General features: G+C 41.8%; 1 protein-coding gene across 1 annotated transcript in view; it reads left to right on the top strand.

Annotated features, from left to right (window-relative positions):
- Positions 1-16573: 16573 nt before the first annotated feature.
- LOC120528906 (E3 ubiquitin/ISG15 ligase TRIM25-like) overlaps positions 16574-25675 on the top strand; it is a 9708-nt gene continuing 606 nt past the window's right edge. The window contains exon 1 of the mRNA XM_039752980.1: positions 16574-17202. Within this exon, the coding sequence (XP_039608914.1) occupies positions 16624-17202 (579 nt within the window). The 5' untranslated portion in view covers positions 16574-16623. The remainder of the gene's footprint in view (positions 17203-25675) is intronic.

Raw genomic sequence — 25675 nt, 5'->3', positions numbered from 1 at the left:
GTAGTGGATTCAGAAAGTCTTCTGTCCCCTTCTCCTTTTTCACATTTTGCTATGTTGCAGGCTTGCGTTAAAATCATTTAATTTTTTTTTTCTCCCATTAAACAACGCTTAATACCTGAGACTGACAAAGCACAAATAGAATTTAAGAAATGTTGGCAAATTAATTAATATCGGGGAGAGGAGGATTTGACCGTTTTAGAGATAACTGTTGACTCTGACCTGCATTTTAAATCGCATATTAATCAGATCAATAGGTCAGCATTTTTTCACTTAAGAAACATAGCAAAAGTTAGACCTCTTATATCATTGAATGATGCTGAGAAATTAGTTCACGCGTTTGTTTTCAGGCGACTAAAACAACAACATTTATTTATATAGCACATTTTCATACAAAAAGTAGCTCAAAGTGCTTTACATAATAAAGAATAGAAAAATAAAAGACACAATAAGAAAAAAAAATAAATCAACATTAATTAACATCGAATAAGAGTAAGGTTCAATGGCCAGGGGACAGAAAAAACAAAAACTCCAGACGGCTGGAGAAAAAAATAAAATCTGTAGAGATTCCAGACCATGAGACCGTCCAGTCCCCTCTGGCCATTCTACCTAACATAAATGAAACAGTCCTCTTTGGATTTAGGGTTCTCACAGAAGGGCTTGATGATGATGGTCACATAGACTTCTGGCTTTCAGTCCATCAATGTTGGAGCATCATGATGCTTTGAGTAGGTGGAGGAGGCACAGGCCGCCACCACAAAGAAACTGGAAAAAGAAACAGAAGAGAGAGTAGGGGTCAGTACGGATTTTAGAGCCTCCATGAATAGTTATTATGATGAATTGAACATACAGAGTATCAGGATTAATTTAAAGTGAAGTTATGAGAAGGCCATGTTAAAGTAATGTGTTGTCAGCAGTGTTTTAAACTGCTCTACTGTATCAGCCTGGTGAATTCCTATCGGCAGGCTATTCCAGATTTTAGGTGCACAACAGCAGAAGGCCGCCTCACCACTTCTTTTAAGTTTTGCTCTTGGAATTCTAAGGAGACACTCATTTGAGGATCTGAGGTTACGATTTGGAATATAAGGTGTCAGACACTCTGATATATAAGATGGAGCTGATTATTTAAGGCTGTATAAACCATAAGCAGTATTTTAAAGTCAATCCTGAATGACACAGGTAACCATTGTAGTGATATCAAAAAGGACTGTTTCACTACTATGCAGGCAGAGCCACGGGTGGATGGCTAGTTTATAATAAAAATCGTCACTTTAACAAAGCCAGTGGTCAGTGTGAACAGTCCATTAGGCCTTTGACCTCAGTCATGACTTAATTGTTTTTTTATTATACTTTCAGATGACTGAGACTCCTTCCAAATGTCCGACTTGCACACCTTTCTTTTCGTTGTGTATTGTCATCTTTTTGTAATTTAATTTTAAATTTCCACAGATTCTGTCCAATTAGATTAGCTTTTTTACTATCAATAGAACTTGACACATAGTTGAGTAGTAGAGTCTCGTCAGTGCAGCTCCTGATTGGTTCTTGTTAATTGGCTATGTTGTGCCCCGCCCCTAGTCCTGTTACACACTCACAGATTTCCTCACTAGTTTTCTTTGCACTCGTTAATACCAGTCAATCTTTGCTTGAATGTTACACCTTACCTGAGTATTGTTGCTGACCATGTGAATCCCTTCATGGCCACAATGTACCCATCTTCTAAGACTTACTTCCATCATGATAATGCACCATGACACCAAGAAAAAAGTAATCTCAAACTGGCTTAATGAACATGACGACGAGTTGAGCGTTCCTTGGCGGCCTTCCCAGTCACCAGATCTGAATACAACAGAACGCCTTTGGGATGTGGTGAGAGCGCAGCATGACCATGAAGGTGGCAAATCTGCAGGAATTGTGTGATGGAGTCACGTCAACACGGACCTGAATGTTTTGAATGGAGGCTGGCAATAGTGATCCATTAATAACAATTGTTGAATTGTGTCCAACTAACAATGAAGGAGTTAGCAACACTGAGACTATGACAGTTGTAACAAAGAAAGTCAAAGACAAAGACAGGCGCGGTCAGAGTCCTGGAGACTTTGATCCACTGGCTGCCCAATCTCTCCTGGACATTATTTTAGAATGTGCTGAGGTTTAGATGAAGGATTTAATAAAGTATCTATCTATCTATCTATCTATCTATCTATCTATCATATAGTGCCATCTATCAATCTATCCATCCATCTATCTATCTATCTATCTACAGTCAAAATATAAAGTATGTGAACCCCTTGGAATGATCTTCTTTACTGCATGAATTGCTCATAAGAAGTAATCTGCTCTTCATCTAAGTCACAGCTACTGATGATATACACAATGAGCTTAAGCTAATGACACACAAAAAAAATCTACTCCTTCATGTCTTCATTTTACAAATTCATTCAACATTCACAGTGGTAGTGGAAAAAGTAAGTGAACCTTGGGATTGAATAACTGGCTGAGTCTCCTTTGGCAGCAATGACCTCAACCAGGCGCTTCCTGTAACTGCAGATCAGACCTGCTCATCGAGCCCATTCTTCCCTGCAGATCTGCCTGAACTCTTCCATATTCTTTGGTTGTCTTCTGCGTGTGGCTCTCTCTCTCTCTTCAAGTCATTCAATATGATGGAGATCTGGGCCCTGACTGGGCCACTTCAAAAGGCTCAGTTTGTTCTCCTGGAGACGTTGTGCTGTGGATTTGCTGCGATGTTTGGGCTCATTGTCCTGTTGCATCACCCAGCCTCTTCTGCGCTTTAGTTAACAGACACTCTCACATCATCCTGGAGAATTTGTTGATAAACTTGGGCATTTTCCCCTCAGTGATGGCAAGCTGTCTAAGCCCTGATGCAGCAAAGAAGGCCCAAGTCATGATGTTCCCTCCACCATACTTTACTGTAGGGATGATGTTTTGATGTTGATACGCGGTGCCCTTTTTACACCAAATGAAGTTCTGCTTGTTCCTTCCAAATAGTTCCATTTTGGTTTCATCACTCCACAAAACATTTTCCCAGTACCGTTGTGGAGTGTTCAAGTGCTCTTTGGCAAACTTCAGGCGTTCAGCAATGTTCTTGTTTGATAGCAGTGGCTTCCTTCTTGGTGTCCTGCCATGGATTCCTTTCTTTTTGAATGTTTTGCATATAGTTGACTCCTAAACAGAGATGTTAGTCAGTTCTAATGATTTCTTCAAGTCCGTTTGCTGTCACTCTAGGGTTCTTCTGTACCTCATTGCTGACTTGGCATTGTGCTCTTGGGGTCATCTTGGCAGGGTACCCACTTCTAGGCAGAGTAGCCACAATACCAGATTGTCTCCATTTATAGACAACTTGCCTAACAGTAGACTGATGAATATCTCAGATCTTTGAGATGACTTTGTAACCCTTTCCAGCCTTAGGTAGATGAACAATTCTCCATCATAGCTCTTCAGACAGCTGTTATGTGCGAGGCATGACTCCCATGTGGATATGCTTCTTGTCAAAAGCTCATACCTCATACCTTGTCGTACGCAAGTTCTCCGCTCGGTTCTGCAGACTGGCGGTACCCAGCGTCAAAGCAGTGCTACTGTTCCTGTGTGGTTATCCTTTCTTTCTTAGATCCACATTCCTGTTTATAAATACACTGAAACTAACCGCATATTATTTATTAGTGTAACACATCTGATTGGAATTAACTTGTAACAATATAACGGGGTGGTGGTGGTGGTCTTCTTCTCCTTCTTCTTCTTCTGTTAGGAGTTGCCACAGCGGATCATCTTTTTCCAAATTACTCTCACTGCACCACTCGGAGTATTTATATCACTGTATCTGAGTGTGAATCACAGCAGCAGCTGATCGGAAAGAGAATTATCGGTATACAGCATCAAGCGCACGCTGGCTCATCCACGGCAAAATGCTTCAAAGCCTTTCCTGTATGGACCTCGCTGTTCAGAAACAGTCAATCAGTCATCAATTGCTCCTTGTAGAACTGTTAGGACTTATAAGTACAATCACCTCACTGTAAACTTGCACTACAGTTATAATATCGCACAACCTGAGCCACTTTATAAAGCGCGTATTTACATATGATGACGATATCATTTTTAAGGTGAAATGCAGCAAAATATGTTGATTATATTATACAGATAAAACTTTAACTTCATTTAAATAATCTATATTGTTAATAATTAAACATGTGAGGACTCGTGCTGTATATTTGCTGAGGCTGGCACGACATTGGAAGGATAGACGGACATAATAATTAAACACGTACTATGAAGATATTTCAATGTTCCTTAAAAGTTTTGAATAATCGTCGTTGTAAGCTTACAGATGGCTTAACGTCTATTACAGAGCTGATTGTGTGGCGATTGGGTATTTGGAGAAAGAAAAGTAAGAACAGGAATCGGAGGTTAGTACGTTTGAAAGAGACAGGACTGCTACAATAAATTATTTCATCAAAGGTCGCGCACGGCATAGTTGCATCTTGTGTCAATCACTGCGCCATCGTGTTCTTAATAACATGCTTTCATTCCAATCATCATGAAAATGATATCACATATACAATTTCAGTATTTTAATTATTCAGAGAGCTGTAATATCACAAATGTCATGGACTCTGTGTCCTGTCGGAGGAAGAGAAAGAACGTAGGCAAGTAGTGATTCACATGCACAGAGCACATTGAAGATCAAATACAAAACAAAGCTTTTAACGTGCTACTTTAGTTACGATGTGATTTGAGAAACTGGTTAATTAAACGATTTTAAGATGAAGTTTATGATGTTCTACTTTAATGACAAAATAAACTACGTGATTAAAGTGGAAATGTCGAGATTGAAGTTGACATTTCGTGCTTTTTCCCCACCGTGTGCCTTTTTTCTCTGTACCCTAATAATCTTTCATATGACACTCAGACGGTGGGCTACAACTCTTCTTTTCACGGCGACTTTGATATATGACTTCTTTTTTATTTCCGGCACTGTGCGATTTTGTGAACGTGAGCTTTCAAGTTTCTCCAACACGCTATGTCACTCGATCAACTTCATTTTGTTGATTATACCATGGTTTAATTAAAAAATAGTATTTTTTTCGTTTGCCTCGACTTGGTATTCGCTGAAATTCTTATATTTTCCCCCGTGCTTTTCCCATTGTCTTTTTACAGAAGGCTGAGCTTAAGGGCGATTTATATTGATTAGCATATTCAAAGAGGCGGAATTCTGGGAGGAGTCTGGGCGAGACATCAGGCGTGTGCACGAGCGTTACTTTTCACACTGACCGGGATTTACGTAGCGGAAGAACATGGAAGTTTGCGTACGCACAGATTCCTGCATCTGGATTTTTTTGTGCGTAAGTACATTTCGGCTTTTGTCCTTACATCATGTTATAGTGCGAGTTCTACGCACGGCGTTATACATGAGGCCCCTGGTGTGCTAAATTCGGACTGCAATGAGCTTTGTAAAAAGTCATTAGCTTAGGGTTCACTTACTTTTTCCAACCTTCAGTTTCACAGTTTGAATGATTTATTCAATATGGTCAAAAATTATCTGAAAATCTGTGTATCTTTAGTTATAGGAGACTGTGTTTGTTCATTATTGAGACTGACATGAAGATACAGCCATGTTTTATATGGGAATTAGACATAAACAGAGATCATTCCTAGGGGTTCACATACTTTTTACTTTGACTGTATATGTCTTGTTATTTGTTTTAGAACTATTGACTATTAAGAGGAGTTGCTTAGTAGTTTGGACAGGCACTATTATTTGACAGGCCGCTGCTTTTGTCTTTAATGTGGCCTGCTTGCTTTTCACTTGCCTTTATTTCTATGATCCAAGGACGTTGTGTTGTTTAGGGAACTGACTAAACAAGCTTTTATTTTCAGGACATGGCAGCTCTGCTGGGCCTTCTGGCTGTCTAAAGACCAAACAAGTTTCTGAAAACACTCAAGGCCCTTAAACTTGCACGCTAGCACACAGTTTAAAAAGTTTTGTTTTTTTTTTAAATTACATTTAATTTTATATTTTAAGGTTTATTAATATTCTAGATCAGGGGTCTGCAACCTTTAAGACATAAAGAGCCACTTGACCCGTTTTCGAAAAGAAAAAAAAACTTGGAGCCGCAAAACCATTATGCAACGCGTACATGCATCTATTATTTAATCGAGCGTTTATTTACGCTTTAAACTTCTACTTTATTCATATTTAAAATGCGAAAAAACTTGGCGAAATCACAATAAACAACCACGCACCAACTCTGCAACTTGTTTACAAGTTAGTATGGCAAGTTACATATCAAAATGCTCGGCAGCTCATTGGCTGTAAGTTTTGAGTGTCAGTCACAGTGTCCAATCAAACTGGTAGATTCTACCAGAGTTCAGAGCTATACGTCACTCTCAAAGCTTTCTGTGACACTGGTTGGCTATACGAGGTGCCAGTCAACCCCAGACCCATCGTAATTGGCCAACTTAGGTGTCTTTCGGAAGCTAACACTTCCGTGTTTCATGCGGTAGCATGGTTATCGCCGACAGAAACAAATTACGTCTAATATGAGCAATATAAGTGAAAAAATTACGTAGGTGGTCTCAAGTTATGAAACGTTTTCTGGAGTTTTGTCCCTTTGAGAATATATCGTATGCTTTGGACCTAAATCGCTTTTACTGGATTATATTCGCTGGAGCCTTACGGACACAATGGGATCAATACTGCTCGGAAATATTGATGTTTGACTTGCAGGGGGTCTTCAAAGATAGGCACAGTCAACTCTTAAAAGTATGTACTTCTCTGTAAAAAAGGCTTTAGTGTCAGTGCTGTGGTTGTTGTGTGTCAAAATAGTTTATATCATCGGAAAGACGAGACTTTGAAGTTTCATTTGATGGGTAGGGTGTCGAGATGCATGGCAGATGGGCATGCACACATTACTGTAACGTTTTTAAAACGCTGTTATGTCCCGGGAACTGGCACGTGTGCGCGTTAAGAGAAAAGAAAAGAGGGAAAAAAAAGTGTGACTTACCTCCTGAGAGCGAATCACGCGCCTTCCTTCAGCCCAGTCCTCCTCTTTATGGCAGGCTCGGCAGCGCAGCGGCAGTCTGGCGCGCGATGACGCCTGCACCGGTCTGGCGGCCTCTCTGATAGGCTGCCAGCCAGCGGCAGCACACACGTCATCCTCCGCGGCGAGCAGCCTGACAGGTAAGGCGGTGCCTCCCATTCTTCAGGAGCGCGCCGCAGCCACTGAAAGACTCCGGCCCGCGTGACACACTACCGGAGCGCAAAGGTGAAAAAGAGCCGCATGCGGCTCTGGAGCCGCTGGTTGCCGACCCCTGTTCTAGATGATCAAGTTGAAACCAAGCTGCATTGTGTTAGCGAAGATTGTTTAAGAACTGATTATCAAATCAGCTGCCTGCTTCCAGCTCCAGCAGCTTAGCTCTTATTAGTGAAGTTGCATGTGGAGCTTACCAGCATAGATGCCTAACAGGATGCTGGTACAACAAGCAATTATTAATTAAACAGTTTAGCTTCTCATATGTGGGTCACCCTGGTTCTAACTTAACAATGAGGACTGATCGATTAAAAGGCCTCCAATTTTTTTTTTTATTAGATCCAGATTAGGATTGTGAAAATGTAAAAAATGTAAAACATCATCAGGTGATAGTCAGTTCCATTCCGGGCGGCAAGTATGACCTTCGAGTCCTAATGATTGTTATGAAAGATTGATGTGTGACGCTATAGCCTCACCGTAATGCTGATACCTGGTGGATTAAATGGATATGGGGCAGGACTATCAAAGTTTTAAGTGTGAACAATATATCAACAAGTTTACCACGGGGGAAAGATTTTTTTTTTCTTTTTCATTTAGGATTTTTGGGCTTACCCTCCGGTTGTTTAGTTTATTTTCTAGATGTTTTACCATTTGGTTCTATTGCGAGTGTTGCGCGTAATCGATCGTTTTTTTTTTCCGTTTAACAAGGGCACAGACACTAAATGCAGTCACAGGTGCCTGGGAAGATCAAACGACAGCTATAGGGGGAGTCCAAGTTGCGTTAGTAGTGTGCGTGTATCATAATGTTCAAGTTTGTTTATTAGTAATCTCGAGGTTGGGTATAAATGCAATGTTTTGTTGTTTATTGTTTTATTATGTAGATGTTGTTGTTGGCTGTTTTTGATTTGTACTAGCAGTGTACGATTTCCCCCGTCAGGACTTAAATGGTTCCTTCCTATGATTAGGTAAGCTGATCCTGGCAATGGAAAAGGCTTTAAATACTGTTGTGGCGACAAGAAGTGGAGAAAAAGTAGGTAGTGCGAGGGACGCCAGCCTAAGAGGTGCCTAGTGGCTGAGCTGTTGGTTGCTGTAAAGGAGTGGGTTAAGCTCCTGAGGACCAAAAAGAAACGACGCCTGAGATTTGTTTTGGAGGAGTTGTACTGGTGACCTGGACTGAAACAGAGTCTAGCTTTTGGTATTATTTTAAGGCTGCCCTGGACTTTTCATGAACGAGAATTGATTATATTAGGGTAAGAGCCTTGGTGTTTCCCAAATTTCTATTTTTTGTTTTTTTTTTCTTTATAATTTGATTGTGTCTTATCACTGGATTATTTATACATTTTTGTTCATTTTTTTTTGTTCTTTTTTCTTTCAACAACTTTAATTTATTATTTTTTTTATTCCATCGTGGTATAAATAAATTACCTTCTGTTTTGAACATCTGCCTCTCTTGAGCCTCTCTTGTTACTCCCTCAGTCCTGTTCGGTCCCAAACTACTAGCAGGCCATCTGCTTTAGTAGACGGCTTGTGACATGATGATTATTAGGGAAGAGGAGTTTACAAGGCGAGGTAATTGTTATGAAAACAGGTACAGCACGAGGTCATTATTACGAAGATAACATGTAAAGTGAATGGTGAGAAATATGTACGAAACGGGGATGTTTTGCGATTAGAAGTAAACAAGAATGAGCCGCGCCCAAACCACCGGGCTCACTTCATGAACTGAGACGGCTTCATGTGCTCTTCAATCATTTCCTATGCTGTGCAATAAAGTCTAAATTCTGATTGCCCTTCTGCCATTTTTTACTGAATATTTCTCCACAACAAATGGAGGAGAACGCCGCCCCCCCTGCCCCAGAAGACATTGGACGTCACTTGTTGTCTCAACTTCTCTAGCTGCAATTTGTCCACTTCCTCCAGGACTCCACAATGTCCTCCAAAGTCCCTGTTCCTACCTGCAGACAGACCTTCCTAAAGCACTTTGACGCTTCTCGTAGCTCAAGGAGTTGCATTTACTGACTACAGGTTCCTTCCATTTTCTTATATGTAAATATTTGCAAAGTACATGAAAGAAGGACTTCTGAAACCAGCGGCACGGTGGCGCAGTGGTAGTGCTGCTGCCTCGTAGTAAGGAGACCCGGGTCCTCCCTGTTTGGAGTTTACATGTTCTCCCCGTGTCTGCGGGGGTTTCCTCCCAGAGACATGCAGGTTAGGTGTATTGGCGGTCCTAAATTGTGCTTGGTGTGTGTGTCTTGTAGTGGGCTGGCACCCTGCCCGGGATTTGTTCCTGTCTTGCGCCCTATGCTGGCTGGAATTGGCTCCAGCAGACCCCCCTGTGACCCTATGTTAGGATATAGCGGGTTGGGTAATCACTGACTGACTGACTTTTAAAACCTTGCAGTCTCGATTGCTTTCTTTTCTGAGCGGGAGGTGAAAAAATGAAGTAGGACCAGAAATTTCTAGGCGGGATCCAGGAAATACCAAGTTCTGAATCAAATGAAAGCGCAACAACAATAACAAAAAAAATGCAAATATGGTAACAGGATGAGCCTCCCAGACTAGTAGTGTGCTGTATGTTTTACTGAGAGGGATGTGGAATGTTCTCCACCCAAACTAGAAGGACCTGCTCTGCCACTTTCATGTGCACGGGTTGAACGCTTTGTCTCTCATTTCTGCAATGTTCACATCTCCAGCCCCTCTTAGAAACTCCAGTGAAACTGATTTGGAATATTGAGATATGGGCTTGCTACGGAGTTTGCTGAGGTTCTTCAGGAAATGCTGTAGGAAAGGCTTGTTTGTGCCATGGGGAAGGGCAGCACTGAGCACAGATCATAAGTGGTGACCAAGTGTTTAAAATGGGGCCACACGCTCTTCTTAATAATTGTCTGGATGATATCATTTTGGTGTTCAGTCTACTTAGACATGGGAACCCTTATGGATAAAAAAGACCTGCTTTTGTTATTAATATTGTGGCTTACTTTTTCTTCCATGTTACTAAGCTGGGTAGTGTGTGGCCAGGGCCTTTGCCCGGCTGGGATGCCTCCACGCTGGAAAGAACCAGGGGAGCAAGTGTGGCCAGAGCATTACCTCCCTGGTTGATGCTAGATGGCAGCGGTGCCTCGGACTCCCTCAAGGCATCATGGGAGTTGGAGTTTGGTGCAGCAATGCTGGGATCCACGGGTGTCGCCAGGTGGTGTTGCAGCAGGATCTGCTGACCCCTTTTGGGCAGTTCTTCGAGAAGTGTCCAGCTGCAGTCAGGACAGTTTTAGGCCTCGGACAGACACTATGAGGTCTATAAATTGATGCCCCCTTCTGGAGCCCCTCCCCTGTTTCTGACATTTGTATTACACGCCCTTCATGACAATTTCAGTTCCCTTTAGTTTCTGCACTCAAATGTGTATTCTTTTTTTTTGTTGTTGTTTATTTTGCCTTGTACAATTTATCATATTAGATAGATAGGAAAGGCACTATATAATAGATAGATAGATAAGGCACTATATAATAAATAAGGCACTATATAATAGATAAGGCACTATATGCTAGATAGATAGATAGATAGATAGATAGATAGATAGATAGATAGATAGATAGATAGATATGAAAGGCACTATATAATAGATAGATAGATAGATAGATACTTTATTAATCCCAAGGGGAAATTCACACCAAAAGTGAATAAATAAAAATAATAATAATAATAATAATAATTAATAATAATAGTGGCTTAGACCAAAATTATCATTTAGTTATTCTATGATGCACTAGGAATAAATGATTATTTTGTTTAAACTTTTTACCTTTTCATTAGAATAACATTATTCTCTGTTTGTTTCTAAAGGTGTGGCCGAACACTGATTCGTGACAGCCCCACACGGTGGAACAGTACACTTGACATGCTGAAGCGACTTCTGGAAACTAAAGCTACACTTAATGAGGTTCTTGATAAACTCGGGATAGATACACTGTTGACCAGTGATTGGGCCAAGTAGGAAAACCAACTTAAAGTATTGGAGCCATTTGGCAGGCACACAGATCAGCTTCAAACAGATAGCCAGTCTCTGTCAGAGGTGATACCTTCCCTGCTAAACCTGGAGGCACATCTCCAGTCAACTAGTGGAGAGAAAAATTTGGCACAAGCTCTTCTTAAGTGTTTGTGCCAACGTTTTACATGTCTGTTAGATCACATTAGTAATCAATTTGATCCAGTCCCTGCAGCCACATGTCTAATGGATCCAACTGTCTCTCTAACCCTACAGTCTCCTGAACTAATGTCGCCAGGTGGTGCTGCAGCAGGATCTGCTGACCCCTTTTGGGCAGTTCTTCGAGAAGTGTCCAGCTGCAGTCAGGACAGTTTTAGGCCTCGGACAGACACTATGAGGTCCATAAATTGACGCCCCCTTCTGGAGCCCCTCCCCTGTTTCTGACATTTGTATTACACGCCACTTCATTAAAATTTCAGTTCCCTTTAGTTTCTGCACTCAAATGTGTATTCTTTTTTGTTGTTTATTTTGCCTTGTACAATTTATCATATTAGATAGATAGATACTTTATGAAAGGCACTATAGATAGATTAGATAGATAGATAGATAGATAGATACTTTATGAAAGGCACTATAGATAGATTAGATAGATAGATAGATAGATAGATAGATACTTTATGAAAGGCACTATACATACATAGATAGATACTTTATGAAAGGCACTATACATAGATAGAGAGAGAGAGAGAGAGAGAGAGAGAGAGAGAGAGAGAGATAGAGATAGAGATAGAGATAGAGATAGAGATAGAGATAGAGATAGAGATAGAGATAGAGATAGAGATAGAGATAGATAGATAGATAGATAGAATACTTTATTAATCCCAAGGGGAAATTCACATAATCCAGCAGCAGTATACTGATAAAAAAAACAATATTAAATTAAATAGTAATAAAAAATGCATATAAAAGCAGACAATTACTTTAAATAAAATTTAGCATTTACTCCCCCGAGTGGAATTGAAGAGTCGCATAGTGTGGGGGAGGAACGACCTCCTCAGTCTGTCAGTGGAGCAGGACGGTGACAAAAGTCTGTCACTGAAGCTACTCCTCTGTCTGGAGATGACACTGTTCAGTGGATTCTTCATGATTGACAGGAGTTTGCTTAATGCCCGTCGCTCTGCCACAGATGTTAAACTGTCCAACTTTACTCCTACAATGGAGCCTGCCTTCTTAACAAGTTTGTCCAGGCGTGAGGCGTCTTTCATCTTTATGCTGCCACCCCAGCACACCACCGCGTAGAAGAGGGCACTCGCCACAACCGTCTGGTAGAATTTGTTAGTTTTTGTAAACCCCTTGGGGTCAGTCATTGTACAGCGCCCCTGGAGCAATTGAAGGTTAAGGGCCTTGCTCAAGGGCCCAGCAGAGTAGGATCGCTTTTGGCAGCGACGGGGATTCGGACCGGCAACCTTCGGGGATGCCAGCGCAGATCTTTAGCCTCAGAGCCACCTCTCCACCTACTTCAGCATTTATTAAACTTCTAAACTATCGAGGTCTCTCAGTTCTGCATCCTAAGCAGTTGTTTGGGTGTCATATATTAGAAACAAACTGAACGAAAAAATCTATAAAATCTAAAAAGTTATAGTACGCGTTTTATATCTGCACTTGCCGTGCCTCATTCATGAGACTGCACTTTTTAATACGTTAGTTATATGCTGCACTCAATGGAGTGGCGGCTCTGTGGCTAAGGATCTGCACTGGTAATCAGTAGGCTGACCCCATAGAAAAATGGGGAATGCTAAGGAAGAAGATGAAGAAGAATAAATGATATGCTGCACTCAGCTATGATTAACACGACATCTTATAGTCTCTGAATTGAATAAATCATATAATTTGCAATACAACATTTATGAGTCCTGTCTTTGTGATCCTCTCTGTGTTATATCATTAGTACTGTATTATTAGTGGTGTACAACATTTGAATATTTATATTAATGATGCATTCATTGTGGCAGAGTTGATGCTCCAGAGGAATGACGCACTCGCCCTCAGGAGCACGAAGAGGTATAAAGTAGTCATTTGAGTCGCCCAGATAAGACCTTCTCTGTTAGGCTCTACGTACCCTTTGGGGATGGCTCACGGCCTCGCAGCAAGTATGAAGAGATGTTTATTAAATTAGCGCGACAGTTTATCCTGATGAAGCTTTTATTTTTTTATTATTTATAAATACATATTTTTTTGCACACACGTTCAGTTTGCCACCATGACTATAATAGTACATTTAGCACAAAAGTGTACCGCTAACACAGGGGTGGAGGTGTGGAAAGTGGGTGGAGTCAAAAGAGATGCAGCTGACGGGGGCTTCAGAATGCCTCAGGTCCCTGAATCTGTCCTGACTGCAGCTGGACTCTACTGGGTTCTTCCGCCACACCAGGAAGTGCTGCCGGAAACTAGGTCATCAAGGCACCTGGAGCACTTCCAGGTGCCTATAATATAGAGGGTCCGCGCCACGGAGAGAATGACAAGCTTTAAAATTATTTTTTGATTTTTTTTTCTCCAGCTTTTGGAGTTTTTTTTTTGTTTTTTCTGTCCACCCTGGCCATCGGACCTTACTTATTCTATGTTAATTAATGTTGACTTATGTTTATTTTTTATTGTGTCTTCTATTTTTGTATTCATTTTGTAAAGCACTTTGAGCTACATTTTTTTGTATGAATATGTGCTATATAAATAAATGTTGATTGATTGATTGATTGATAAAATAAATAATCACCGCATGTGACGATGTGGGTTCTGGCTCCACACTCCCATCTGATTTTGGGAACCCTTGAACCCAACACCGTCGATAATGTTACCGAGTGAGCTAGTCAGTGGAGGCAAATAAACACTTGAGCAAGGGGTGGTGCAAAAATGAATAGTGCTTTTATTTAAAACCAACAAAAACAGTGTTCCATAAATAGTGCAGTTTCAATGTTCATTAAATAAATAATCCATAAAAAGAACACGTGGAGGTTAAAAATCAATAAATAGAAAAACAAACACATCCTTAAAAACGAGAAGTTAAAATCTTCTTTTGGAAGCAGTCTTAAAAACCAACAACAAATCCGGTGCTCTTCTGTTAGCGTCTCACCTGTTAATCCCGTTTGGGCCAAGCAGCAGGCAAGACGCTCTCTGCAGCTGCCCTCCTGAAACACACTCATGAGACTGGAGACCTCCCGATCCCTGGCTCCGGTATGGCACTCATCCCAGTCCCGGAGAACTTGGTTTCCCACAACGGCCAGGTCGCTCACGTTGGGGATTCCCACCACCAAGTCTCCCGACTTCCGCTGCCTTTCCATGGCCTTCATGCGGCCAGTCGCTTTCCTCTAGGCACTCCCGCTACCTGCTCACTCAGCGGGAGCAACCTCAACTCAAACGTCTAGGTGTTGGCCTAACACCCAGCTTCCATACAGCTGCCCACGAGCGCTCGATCGCGCTCACCAGACGCACACACCGCCTGTCCGTCTCTCTTGTACCGCATGCTTCCTCGCTCCCTGTAACCTCCGTCCTCTTTCCTCATCTCCTTTCTCCTCTCTCCATTTTTTTACCGCGAACGTTTCTTTCTCCCCCCCACAACCGACTCACTCTTCTTTTTAAAACGTGAGGGGCCATTTCAGCTGTAGCATTAGCCACGGGAGCAATCACGAATGTGGGCAGTTCCTCACCTGTGCACACGGTGAGAAACGCCCACATCGACGATCGCCCCGCTGCTCGCTACAACAACGCCTCACGGGCCCGGTGCGGTGATTATCTATTTAAAATGAATGGCCTTTTGTCAACGAGCTGTGGACCCATAACACCACACCGCACTAGCGGCTTAAAGAGGGGGTGGGGTAGTGTGGCCAGAGCGGTTCCCGGGCACAATACGGGCATGGGCGTTTCCGCACTAAAGTGCACAGGTGTGGGATCGCCCGTGTCCGTAATTGATGCCAGGAGCTGATAATCACCGCACCTGTGCCACGTCCCCTTTATAAATAGGAGAAGCGCGAGTGCGGAGAAGGAAGAGAGGAAAAAGGACGACAAAGAAAAAAGGGAGGAAAGGCTTGGAAAGCGAGAGTGCGGCATTGGGGCAGTGAAAGTGAGCAGACGAGCCAGCTAGCTGATGAGAGAGGTCAGGGGGTCCCGTGTTGAGTGAAGGATCGAGGTGGAGTCCTCCCTAAGGATCTGAGGGACGACTGCATGTGCGAGAAGGAAGACGGGAGGACGACCGACCCTGAGCGGTCTGGCAGACCAAGACGGGAGTCGGTAGTGTGGGGACCATGGCGGCTGAAGTCTCTCCAGTTGAGCGAGCCTTGGGTGAGCTGGAGAGACTGGGAAGGAGCTGGTGTGGCCCCAATGACTGCTGCATGCAGGCTATTCTCTTGTTTTAGTTTGCTTTTAAGCACATGGATTTGTGACCATCCATCCATCCATTTTCTAACCCGCTGAATCCGAATACAGGGTCACGGGGGTCTGCTGGAGCCAATCCCAGCCAACACAGGGCACAAGGCAGGAACCAATCCTGGGCAGGGTGCCAACCCACCGCAGGGATTTGTGACGGTTTATTTATATTTATTTATAGACATTTTGGAGCACGGCACTGTTTTGAACACTTTGTGGTTTTGACTGTTTTTTAACAAAAGCACTTGCACCTTTGTCCACCCATCCCTTTGCTCAGTTTGATGTCTCCCCATCTGCCAGTCCATCCGGTTACTTTACCGACGGTGTTGGGTTCAAGAGGCTCCCTAAAGGGAGAGGGAGCAGGACGCTGGATCCGCATCATTACAGTGCGATATAAGAGGAGCCAGCAGCCACTACTCGAAGAGCCAGAGTCGGGAGGAGGAAGACGAAGCTTGACCAGAGGGGTGGAGGAGAAGGAAGAGAATTGTTCTGCCTTGTGCTTGTGAGACTGTGTTGTACTTGTGGGAAACAGGGAAGGCGTTTCCCACGAGGTAAAAAAGGAAATTAAAAACGTGTGTGCCTTGAACTTGAGCCCCACGCTTGTCTGTGCTGGGTAATATATATGGGTGGCTGCCCCAAATCCTTTCTGTGGCTCTGGTCGAGTTTGTGACAATGTGTACTGAGCTCTGAGACTATGACACGTGGATGTCATTATGCATTACAAACAGACAGGATCATTGACTTACACATTTAAAGATAACCCAGCACAGTCCTTCTCTTCTATTACAGAGTGTTATAATCGTCAACATCTCACCTCGTGCCTCAAGTTACATAAGTGCCTCCTCCCATGTGCTGTCAGCTCACACTTTAAATCTCCTCCTCCTCCAAACCTCAGCTTTCACTTCTTCACAAGTCACTTCCTTGTTTACCCGACTGACTCTCCCTGCCTGCTTCTCCTCTGACTAACAATGGCTGAAGGCCAGCAGTTTGAATTCGAAGAGGAGTTCACCTGCCCGGTGTGTCTGGAGATCCTCAGTGACCCCGTCTCAATCCCCTGTGGACACAATTTTTGTCTGACGTGCCTCACCAGCTACTGGGATGTGAGCCGAGTGTGCAGTTGTCCTCAGTGCAGAAGAACTTTTGCTCCAAGGCCTGAATTGTGCAGAAACACCGTGCTGAAAGAAGCCATCAAGAAACTGAAGAGGCCGGGATTCGGTTCTCCTCGATCTCGGAATTACGGCAGCTCCACAGACGTGACGTGTGACGCCTGTACCGGGAAGAAGTTCAGAGCCGTGAAGTCTTGTTTGACCTGCATGGCCTCTTTCTGTCAGAGACACCTGCAGCCTCACTTTGAAGGAGACGCCCTGAAGCACCACAAGCTGGTTGACTCGGATCGAAACCTGAAGGAGAAACTCTGTGCCAAGCATCAGAGAAGTCTGGAAATATTTTGCAAAACGGATGAGACTTGCATCTGCACCATGTGTGTGGTGACTAAACATAGTGGCCATAAAATGGTCAAGCTGGAGACAGAAAGAGGGCAAAAACAGGTGAGTGGGGTTTAAATGAAATGAGATTCATAACTGTAGTGAAAGAGAGGAGTCCATTCCTCCGTTTTATAAATCAGATTTTTTAAGTATGTGTCAGTGTGACTGTGGTGGGCTGGCACCCTGCCCGGGTTTTGTTCCTGCCTTGTGCCCTGTGTTGGCTGGGATTGGCTCCAGCAGACTCCCTTGACCCTGTGTTAGGATATAGCAGAGTAGATAATGGATGGTGTGATATAGCGGGTCCATGGCTCAAAATGGATGGCCAGTTGGTGGCTCTGAGGCTAGGGATCTGCCCATGTCCGTAATTGATCTTGGGAGCTGCTAAACGCCATACCTGTGCCACATCCCCATTAAAAATAGGAGGGAGAGACATAAAAGAAATGAAAGACAGAAAGAGAGGCTTGGAGAGTGAGAGTGCGACATTTGCAGTGAAAGTGAACGGACAAGCAAGCCAGCTAGCAGATGAGAGAGATCAGCGTGGTCAGGGGTTCCGTAAGGAGTGACGAATCAGGGCGCGAGGGATGGATCGCATCCCACCCATGATGTGGAAGAGTGGGTATGATTGTGGAGGAGTCCGCCCTAGGGACGACTGCGTGTGTGTGAGAAGGAAGATGGGAGGACCACCTGACTCCAAGTGGTCTGGCAGACACCTGAGACAAGCAGCCAAGATGCTAGCAAGTCTCTCCAGTGTCCCCAATGACTGCAGCATGCTCTTGTTTTAGCCTTATTTTAAACATTTTGGATTGTATCCGATTTATTTATTGGAACATTCTGATGCACTGCACTATAGTCTAGCGTTTAATCAAAGCCCTGTTTGCACTTTGCACCTTGCCCTGGCTTTGTTTGGTGTCCTCATCGTCCAGCTCATCCAGTGACATTACCGACGGTGTCAGGTTCAAGAGGCTCCCTGAAAGGGAAGATGGGAGTCATGGAGCAGAACCCGCACTGTCACAAACGAACAGTAGGAAGCTGGAGACCAATCCTGGTAAGTCTGGTGGGAAAGGCTCAGGATGGGATATCCCGTTTCAATCCAGGCACACTCAGGTGAGAGTGAGTGCTCTCATTAAACCAAAGTGATCTTGTGCTCTAATCACTGTAATTTTGAGGATCTAAGAGAGAAATTGTAGTGACATGGGAAACAATCAAGATCAGTGCTTCCCAAATTCGGCCCTGTGACCCCTTGTGGCTGCAACCTTTTTGTTCTTACCAGATTCCTAATCAGTGACAACACCTGATAACACTGACCTCATTTAATTAGCTGGGATTATTTTTCTTTTATTCTACATTCAGAAAAGCACCACAGCATGATTTTTACATTTATAAGACATTTAGAAATATTTCTGCTTTTGCTATCTCTGTGCAGTTTGTCCCCTTCGTTGTATCTTGTTAATGACAATTAAAATAAGCAGAGCAGACACACTGAATAATCAAAGGCTGCAGCTACTTTAGAGTCAGACCCACTAATTAGTAAATAATGGATTAATTAAACAATTAGAACACCTAGAAAAGTGGAATGAAAATCAAGATGAAAATACTGTTAAAAAAAAATATATATATATATTCCCATATAAAGTAAATGCTTGGTACATCTTATATATAAATGCCTACACGTGGAAGTGTGTGTGTGTGTCTGTCCGGCCCGGAAGCGAGAGGTGGAGTTGGAGTAAGGAATATAAGTGAGCGGTTCTTGTTGTTATAGAAACTGCAATGACATATTGCAATGTTGATAATTACTGGTTACTATTTATCCTATAGAAATGCCTACTCATTTTATGTTATTAAGAAATTCATGTGCTAGTAAAACACTTTTTATTTAATATGTAATATTTAATTGTATGCAATATCTCTCTATTACATTAAAAAATCTTGGTACGAGACGAGACATTTTCAGAGAGATAATTTCATGGCCAGGAGGAAGAGAGTAGAAGACAAATGTCCTAAAAAGGTTCAAAAACATGAAGAGCAGGTTAGAGATGAAAGTACTAAAATCCGAAAGTCTCAAAAAACTGATTGTAAAGATCGCATCAGGGCTAACACACGGAAATTACTACTTGGTGAAATTATAGAAGAGTGAAAAGAGATCGAATATATGGACATAGGTGATATGACAGAAGCATGGAGACATTGTTTGGCTTTAAACTTTAAGTCGGAGACGTGTAGATCGTCTAATTCGTGTTGCCATCAGGGAAAAGTACTGCTGCTTCCCAATGAAGAGGCGTATTAATAACATATATATTAATATATATATATATATATATATATATATATATATATATATATATATATATATATATATATATATATATATATATATATATATATATAATATAAATATATATATATATATATATATATATATAAATATATATATATATATAAATATAAATATATATATATAATATTATAATATATATAATATATTATATATATTATAATATATATATAGTCCTAAGCCTAAAAGTGGAACGATTTTATGTCACGTTTTTATATCATTTTTTGTCATGCTTTGAAGTGGGCTTATTTTAAAACCTACTTAATAAAAAAAACAAGCAGGTTGCTTTTAAAATGGCTTCCCAATTTTGCATCAGGCTTGAAAATACAAATAGTAAAAGAGCGCCAGCTGGAAATATGGTTGTGTTCAGAAATGTAAGTTCAGAAATGAGCAGCTCTGTCAATTCAGCAACAGAATTCACAGTAGGGGGTATTAAGATGGTCCAATGGTAGGGGGTTAGGGTTAGGCTTGGCGTATTATTGTGATGGTAGGAGAACTTTTGAGCTATTTAGCCAAATAAATGAAAGAGTCGGCAGGTCCATTGGCCAAAAGATTGGCCGGCAGGCAGCTGATTTCACAACAATCAGGAAGAACGAAACGGGAAAGGGGGAAAGCCGTTGCAATACGGGGATGGAAGTAGTTTTACTGCATTTGTTCATGTATTTTATTTTTTGTTGTTTAAGTGTTTAGGTTTAATCCTCAGGGATGAGTGAGGTGTATGTAAGATGCTGTATATGTAAGAATAAAGTGAGGATAAGGAGGTGGACCCCCCACCTTTGTGGATAGGAAACATTTAAAAGGGCCTCAGTGCCATTACTAAGGAGGTAAGCATTGATTGATTGATTAATTGATTGATACTTTATTAATCCCAAGGGGAAATTCACATGCTCAATCAGCAGCATACTGATAAAAACAATATTAATTAACGAGCAATAAAAGCGCAGTACAAGTTAAAATGAGCAAGGTGGAGAGTGCCAGGCAGGTATAACAGACAATAACATTGTATAGTTCAGGGGTGTCAAACTCCAGGCCTGGAGGGCCGCAGTGGCTGCAGGTTTTCATTCTAACCCTTTTCCTAATCGGTGATCAGTTTTCACTGCTAATTAACTCTTTCCCCTTCATTTCAATTAGCCCTGTTTTGAAGGATTCAGTACTCTGAATTGATTCCTTTCTTCATTCAATGACAGCCAAGCAGAAATGAGATGTGAAACGAGCCAACAGATGACCAGCTAAACAGGGATTTCAAACTCCAACCAATCTCTTAATCAGAAGTCAATTCTTGCTGTTAATTAGGCCCGTTATTTTATTCCATGGCTTGTTGCTGCTCTCATTCTGCCACAGCAGACATTTACAAAACTGTTGATTTTTCTGTTTTTTCTAATATTTTCAGATATTGTGTGATGGCCACAGGTGAGCTGGTCATGTGGCGACTCACTTTGTGTCTCATTATTGTTTGGCTGCTAATTAAGGAAAAAGAGACAGCTAAGGGGCCTGAGTCAAGTTAATTAAAACAAAGGCAAAAGAAGTGAATTAGCAGCAAAAACTGGTCACTAATGAAGAAGAGGGTTAGAATGAAAACCTACAGCCACTGCGGCCCTCCAAGACTGGAGTTTGACACCCATGGTATAATGTTAACGTTTACCCCGCCGGGTGGAATTGAAGAGACGCATAGTGTGGGGTCTCCTCAGTCTTTCAGTGAGCTGGACGGTGACAGCAGTCTGTCGCTGAAGCTGCTCCTCTGTCTGGAGATGATCCTGTTCAGTGGATTCTCCATGATTGACAGGAGTCTGCTCAGCGCCCGTCGCTCTGCCACGGATGTCAAACTGTCCAGCTCCGTGCCTACAATAGAGCCTGCCTTCCTCACCAGTTTGTCCAGGCGTGAGGCGTCCTTCTTCTTTAGGCTGCCTCCCCAGCACACCACCGCGTAGAAGAGGGCGCTCAACACCGTCTGATGCAGCATCTTATTGCACGTATTGTAAAGGTTCATTTTCCCCATGCTCAAGGTTGTCTATTAAAGGTATTTTTCCAAACTTTGTAAGCCAGTAAGTTCCCTAGATTTCAGGGACAGAGAGAGAGAGAGAGAGAGAGAGAGAGAGAGAGAGAGAGAGAGAGAGAGGGTTTTGGCTGCTACAGAGCTATTGGACCAGTTACTCGACCTTTTTATTTCTACCATTTTATTTTATTTTTTTGGCAGGTTTGGACTATGCGCATTTTATGAGCCCTTGCCTATAATTACTATGCATGAAAGTTTTCAATAATTTATTGAATTTGTTCTGTTTGTTGGATGTGACTATTTTGTTCTGCTGGATTGTTACATTTTATTTAATTATTTACTAGGGAGCTTCACCCCCTGCTCGTTTTGCTCGCCCACCCCCTAAAGGCCGGCGCTACACGCTAGCCACTTTGCACTTCTGCTGCTCGCGTTGTGAAGAGTGGGCCTGAACACAACCCAAGGAGACGCGGTTGCTCCTCCGAAACCCCCTCTTAAACGATGATACAATGGGAAACAAATACAGTTTTTTATTTTACCTCCTCTTTGCTCCATCAGCTGCTGGCTTACTGCTGCTGCAATGCCGTGTGATCTGCATCTCACACGGCACACTTCTGTCATATCACCTATGTGCGTATATTGGATCTCTTTTCGCTTTTACCTTTTCATCAATATCACACTGAATTTCATTAGATAGATAGATAGATAGATAGATAGATAGATAGATAGATAGATAGATAGATAGATAGATAGATAGATAGATAGATAGATAGATAGATAGATAGATAGATAGATAGATAGATAGATAGATAGATAGTGTGGACTTGAACCCGGACATCGTTGGCTCCACCGCACACTGTTTATTTACAAACTATTTACAAAAGTTCATGTGCACCCCCCAGTGCCTCTTGCACCGATTCCCCAATGTCCAGGCCTCACAGTCTTTGTGCCTCTCTCTCTCTGTCCGCCTCCAGTCCTCTCTCCAGCTCCATCTCTCTTCCACCCGACTTCCGCCATTGACTGAATGGAGGTGGCCCCTTAAATAGGAACCCGGATGGGCTCCGGCTGCTTCCCGGCAAACCTCCGCAGACACAATACATAGATAGATAGATACTTTATTAATCCCAAGGGGAAATTTTGATTCCATGTTTGGAATTATGTCGTGACAACACAACGTATGACTTACCCGTGAGTGACTATCACTTCTTTCTCTCTACCAGGAATGTGTCTGACAATAGCATTCACATTAATGAGAAATGATTGAACCGTGTGCAAGCTTGAAATTTTCTCTCACGGGATTTCTCTTTCACCAAACCACAAATCTTTCAATTCTCGTGGATAAGCCTCTTCATTGGGAAGAAACACTACTTTTTTTTCCACTGATGGCAACACAAATTAGACGATCTACAAGTCTCCAACTTAAAGTTTAAATCCAAACAATATATTTGATCTCTTTTGGCTGTTCCATCATTTCACCCATTAATTTTCGTTAATGAGATCTTTACTATCCTTTTTTGAGACTTTCAAATTTTAGTACTTTCATTGTCTCTAACCTGCTCTGCATGTGTAGCGCGCCAACGTTTTTTAAATTCTTTACGACGTTCTACTTTCTCATCCTCTCTTTGTCTTTTATTTCCGGCACCGGGCCTGGTTAAATCTCTTGGCACAAAGTCTCGTCTCTCGAGATGTTAAAGTGTCTCTCTGAGAAAATCATGTCTGGTCTCCTTCTAACCTTCCAAGGTTTTTTTTTTTTTTTTTTTCATAATAGAGAGATTAATTAATTTATTTATTTTTATTGTGGATTTTGTTCTTTATCTCACCCACAAATAAGTTTTATCTTTTTTTTTTCTTTTTTTTTTTTTACAATAAGCATTGCTGACTTTGATTTCAAGAGAATTTGCACTTTATCTGTATTTTGTGGTACCTTGAGCACCGTCCGGCTATGAACAACTAGCGGACGCTGACCAAAGACGGTGTTTTGTGACACAAATGTTATCACTTTTTTAACTAACTAGCCAGTCCCCTCGCTTCGCCAGCCTAGTAGTGAAACAGGACAGCGAGGTGGGCTTCTCCCTCCCCCTCGGCCCGTAGCCTCTCTCTCTATCTCGGATTAGCACAAATGTATCGCTCCTGCAAGCGAACTATGAGTCTTAGTGCGATGAGAGATATTGCAAAATCAATAAGAACGTTCAAGGAAATGATAAAAAAAAAAAAAAACCTATTTAAATCCGTTAAGTGGCTCTCTCGTTCAGTAGCTAAGCGGATGTAAGGAACTCCCCGAGGCTGACCCGTGAGTGAGGAGGGCCCCGCCCCGATGAGTCGCAAATAAATCGGTACTGCAAGCAAACTATGATACATAGAGTAATGAGAGAAGTCACAAAATCAACCGGTGTATTCAAGCAAATTCTAAAAAACAAAAAAAAAAAACGATCTAAATCCGTTAAGCAGTTCTCTTGTGAAAAGCGGACAGACATACAGACAGACGTTGGATTTTATGCATATAGAAATGAAGTTGTAAGAGCCATTTGCCAGTAAATTAGGTCCGGTTGATGAATATTAGGGAAATGTTTGCCTATCAACTTGTGCAGTCTATGGAAGGGTCTTATAACCCCCCACAATCTGAACTGAAATGGATTATTCTGTTTCCTGTCCTTCTGATTGCAGATTACCCTACAGTGAATCCTTGTTGGTCTTAAACATGGAGGGCACAGGGTTTTCCCGGGTTTAAAATGTTCAGTTGAAAGCAGGCTACGTAATGTCATGTAAAGCATAGATCAATAACTCATCCTTAAATATGGAACCGACTAAAGTTTAACAAAAAGAAACATTTTTTCTTTCTTTAGCCTTTTACATTCTACATGTATAACGAATTTTTTTATTTTTAGTGGATTGCTTGTTTTCAATTTTCACTAAAAGTTTTTAAAACAAACCTTTTTTTTTTGGACTGAGAGATTTTCTTTGCCTCTTTGGGACCGATGCTTGATCCTGACTTACTTACCAACTGAAGTAAATATACCAATGATCAAAAAACCTTTTGATGGGGGGGTAAAAAAATGAGCTTTAAATTTTCCTGGGAAATGAAATACACGGCGTTGCCCGGGAGGAAAATAAGGTTTTTTTTTAACTGCTTGCGAAAAATATAATTTAAAACCCCCCACAATTTTAAAAATAAAAATAAATTATCAAACAATGAAGTCTTCCTATTTGCTTGTCTTGGGTCTTAAATGTTTTTTCACCCAGTTGGGGGAACCCGACTGAAATTTAAAAACTGGGGGGCGGGTGGCTTATCGTAAAGGATACTGCGTCCCTCGCCCCCTCTATATATATTAAAATATATATATGTGGGAATAATAATGGTGTGAAAAAAATATTTTCCCCCCCTGTTTCTTATTCTTTGCATGTTTGTCACAAAAGTTTCTGATCATCAAACACTTTTAAACCCTTAGTCTATAACACAAGTAAACCAAAAAGCAGTTTTTAAAGTGGTTTTTTTTTATTTGGGGGGAAAAAAAATCCCAAAACCACATGGCCCCGTGTGAAAAATTCCCCCCGAACCTAATAACTGGGGGCCATTACCAAAAAAACTGCAATCAAGCATTTTTCTTTAACCTAGTCTTTACAGGGTCTGGAGGGAATTTTCCTCATCTTTGCGTTTTGTAATTCAGCTTTTTTTGGGGTTTTTTAGCATGAAGCGCCTTTTGGCCCCAATCTCAATTGTTCATCAGGGCTTTGACAGGGCCCTCCAAAGTCTTCATTTTTTTTTCTTCAAACCATTCAGATGGATTTGCTGGTGTGTTTTGGTCATTGTCCTGTTGCAGCACCAAAATCGCCACGGGTTTAAAAGATGGCGGACATTCTCCTTCAGGATTTTTTTTTAACAGTAGGAAATTTATAGTTCATCTATCGCAAACCTTCCCGGTCCCGAACGCAAAAAACCATCACCTACCACCACCATATTTACTGTTGGTATGATTTTTTTGAAAATTTTGTTCCTTTTCGCCAGATTAACGGGGCATTGCCTTCCAAAAAATTCCTTTTTTCCATCAGTCCACAATATTTTCCCAAAAGTCTTGGAATCATTGAGATGTTTCGAAAATTTAGACACCCCCATTTCTTTTTGTAACATGGGTTTTGCCTTGGGGAAAACTCCATGCAGGGGGCCGTTTTTTTTAGGGGAGTCTCCCCCTTTTCAAATGGGTGGAAAGGGGCCGGGG

The sequence above is a fragment of the Polypterus senegalus genome, chromosome 4, assembly GCF_016835505.1.
Source record: "Polypterus senegalus isolate Bchr_013 chromosome 4, ASM1683550v1, whole genome shotgun sequence".
Lineage (NCBI taxonomy): Eukaryota > Metazoa > Chordata > Cladistia > Polypteriformes > Polypteridae > Polypterus > Polypterus senegalus.
Note: the sequence above shows the minus strand (reverse complement) of the source record. Positions and strands in the feature narration are given on the sequence as shown.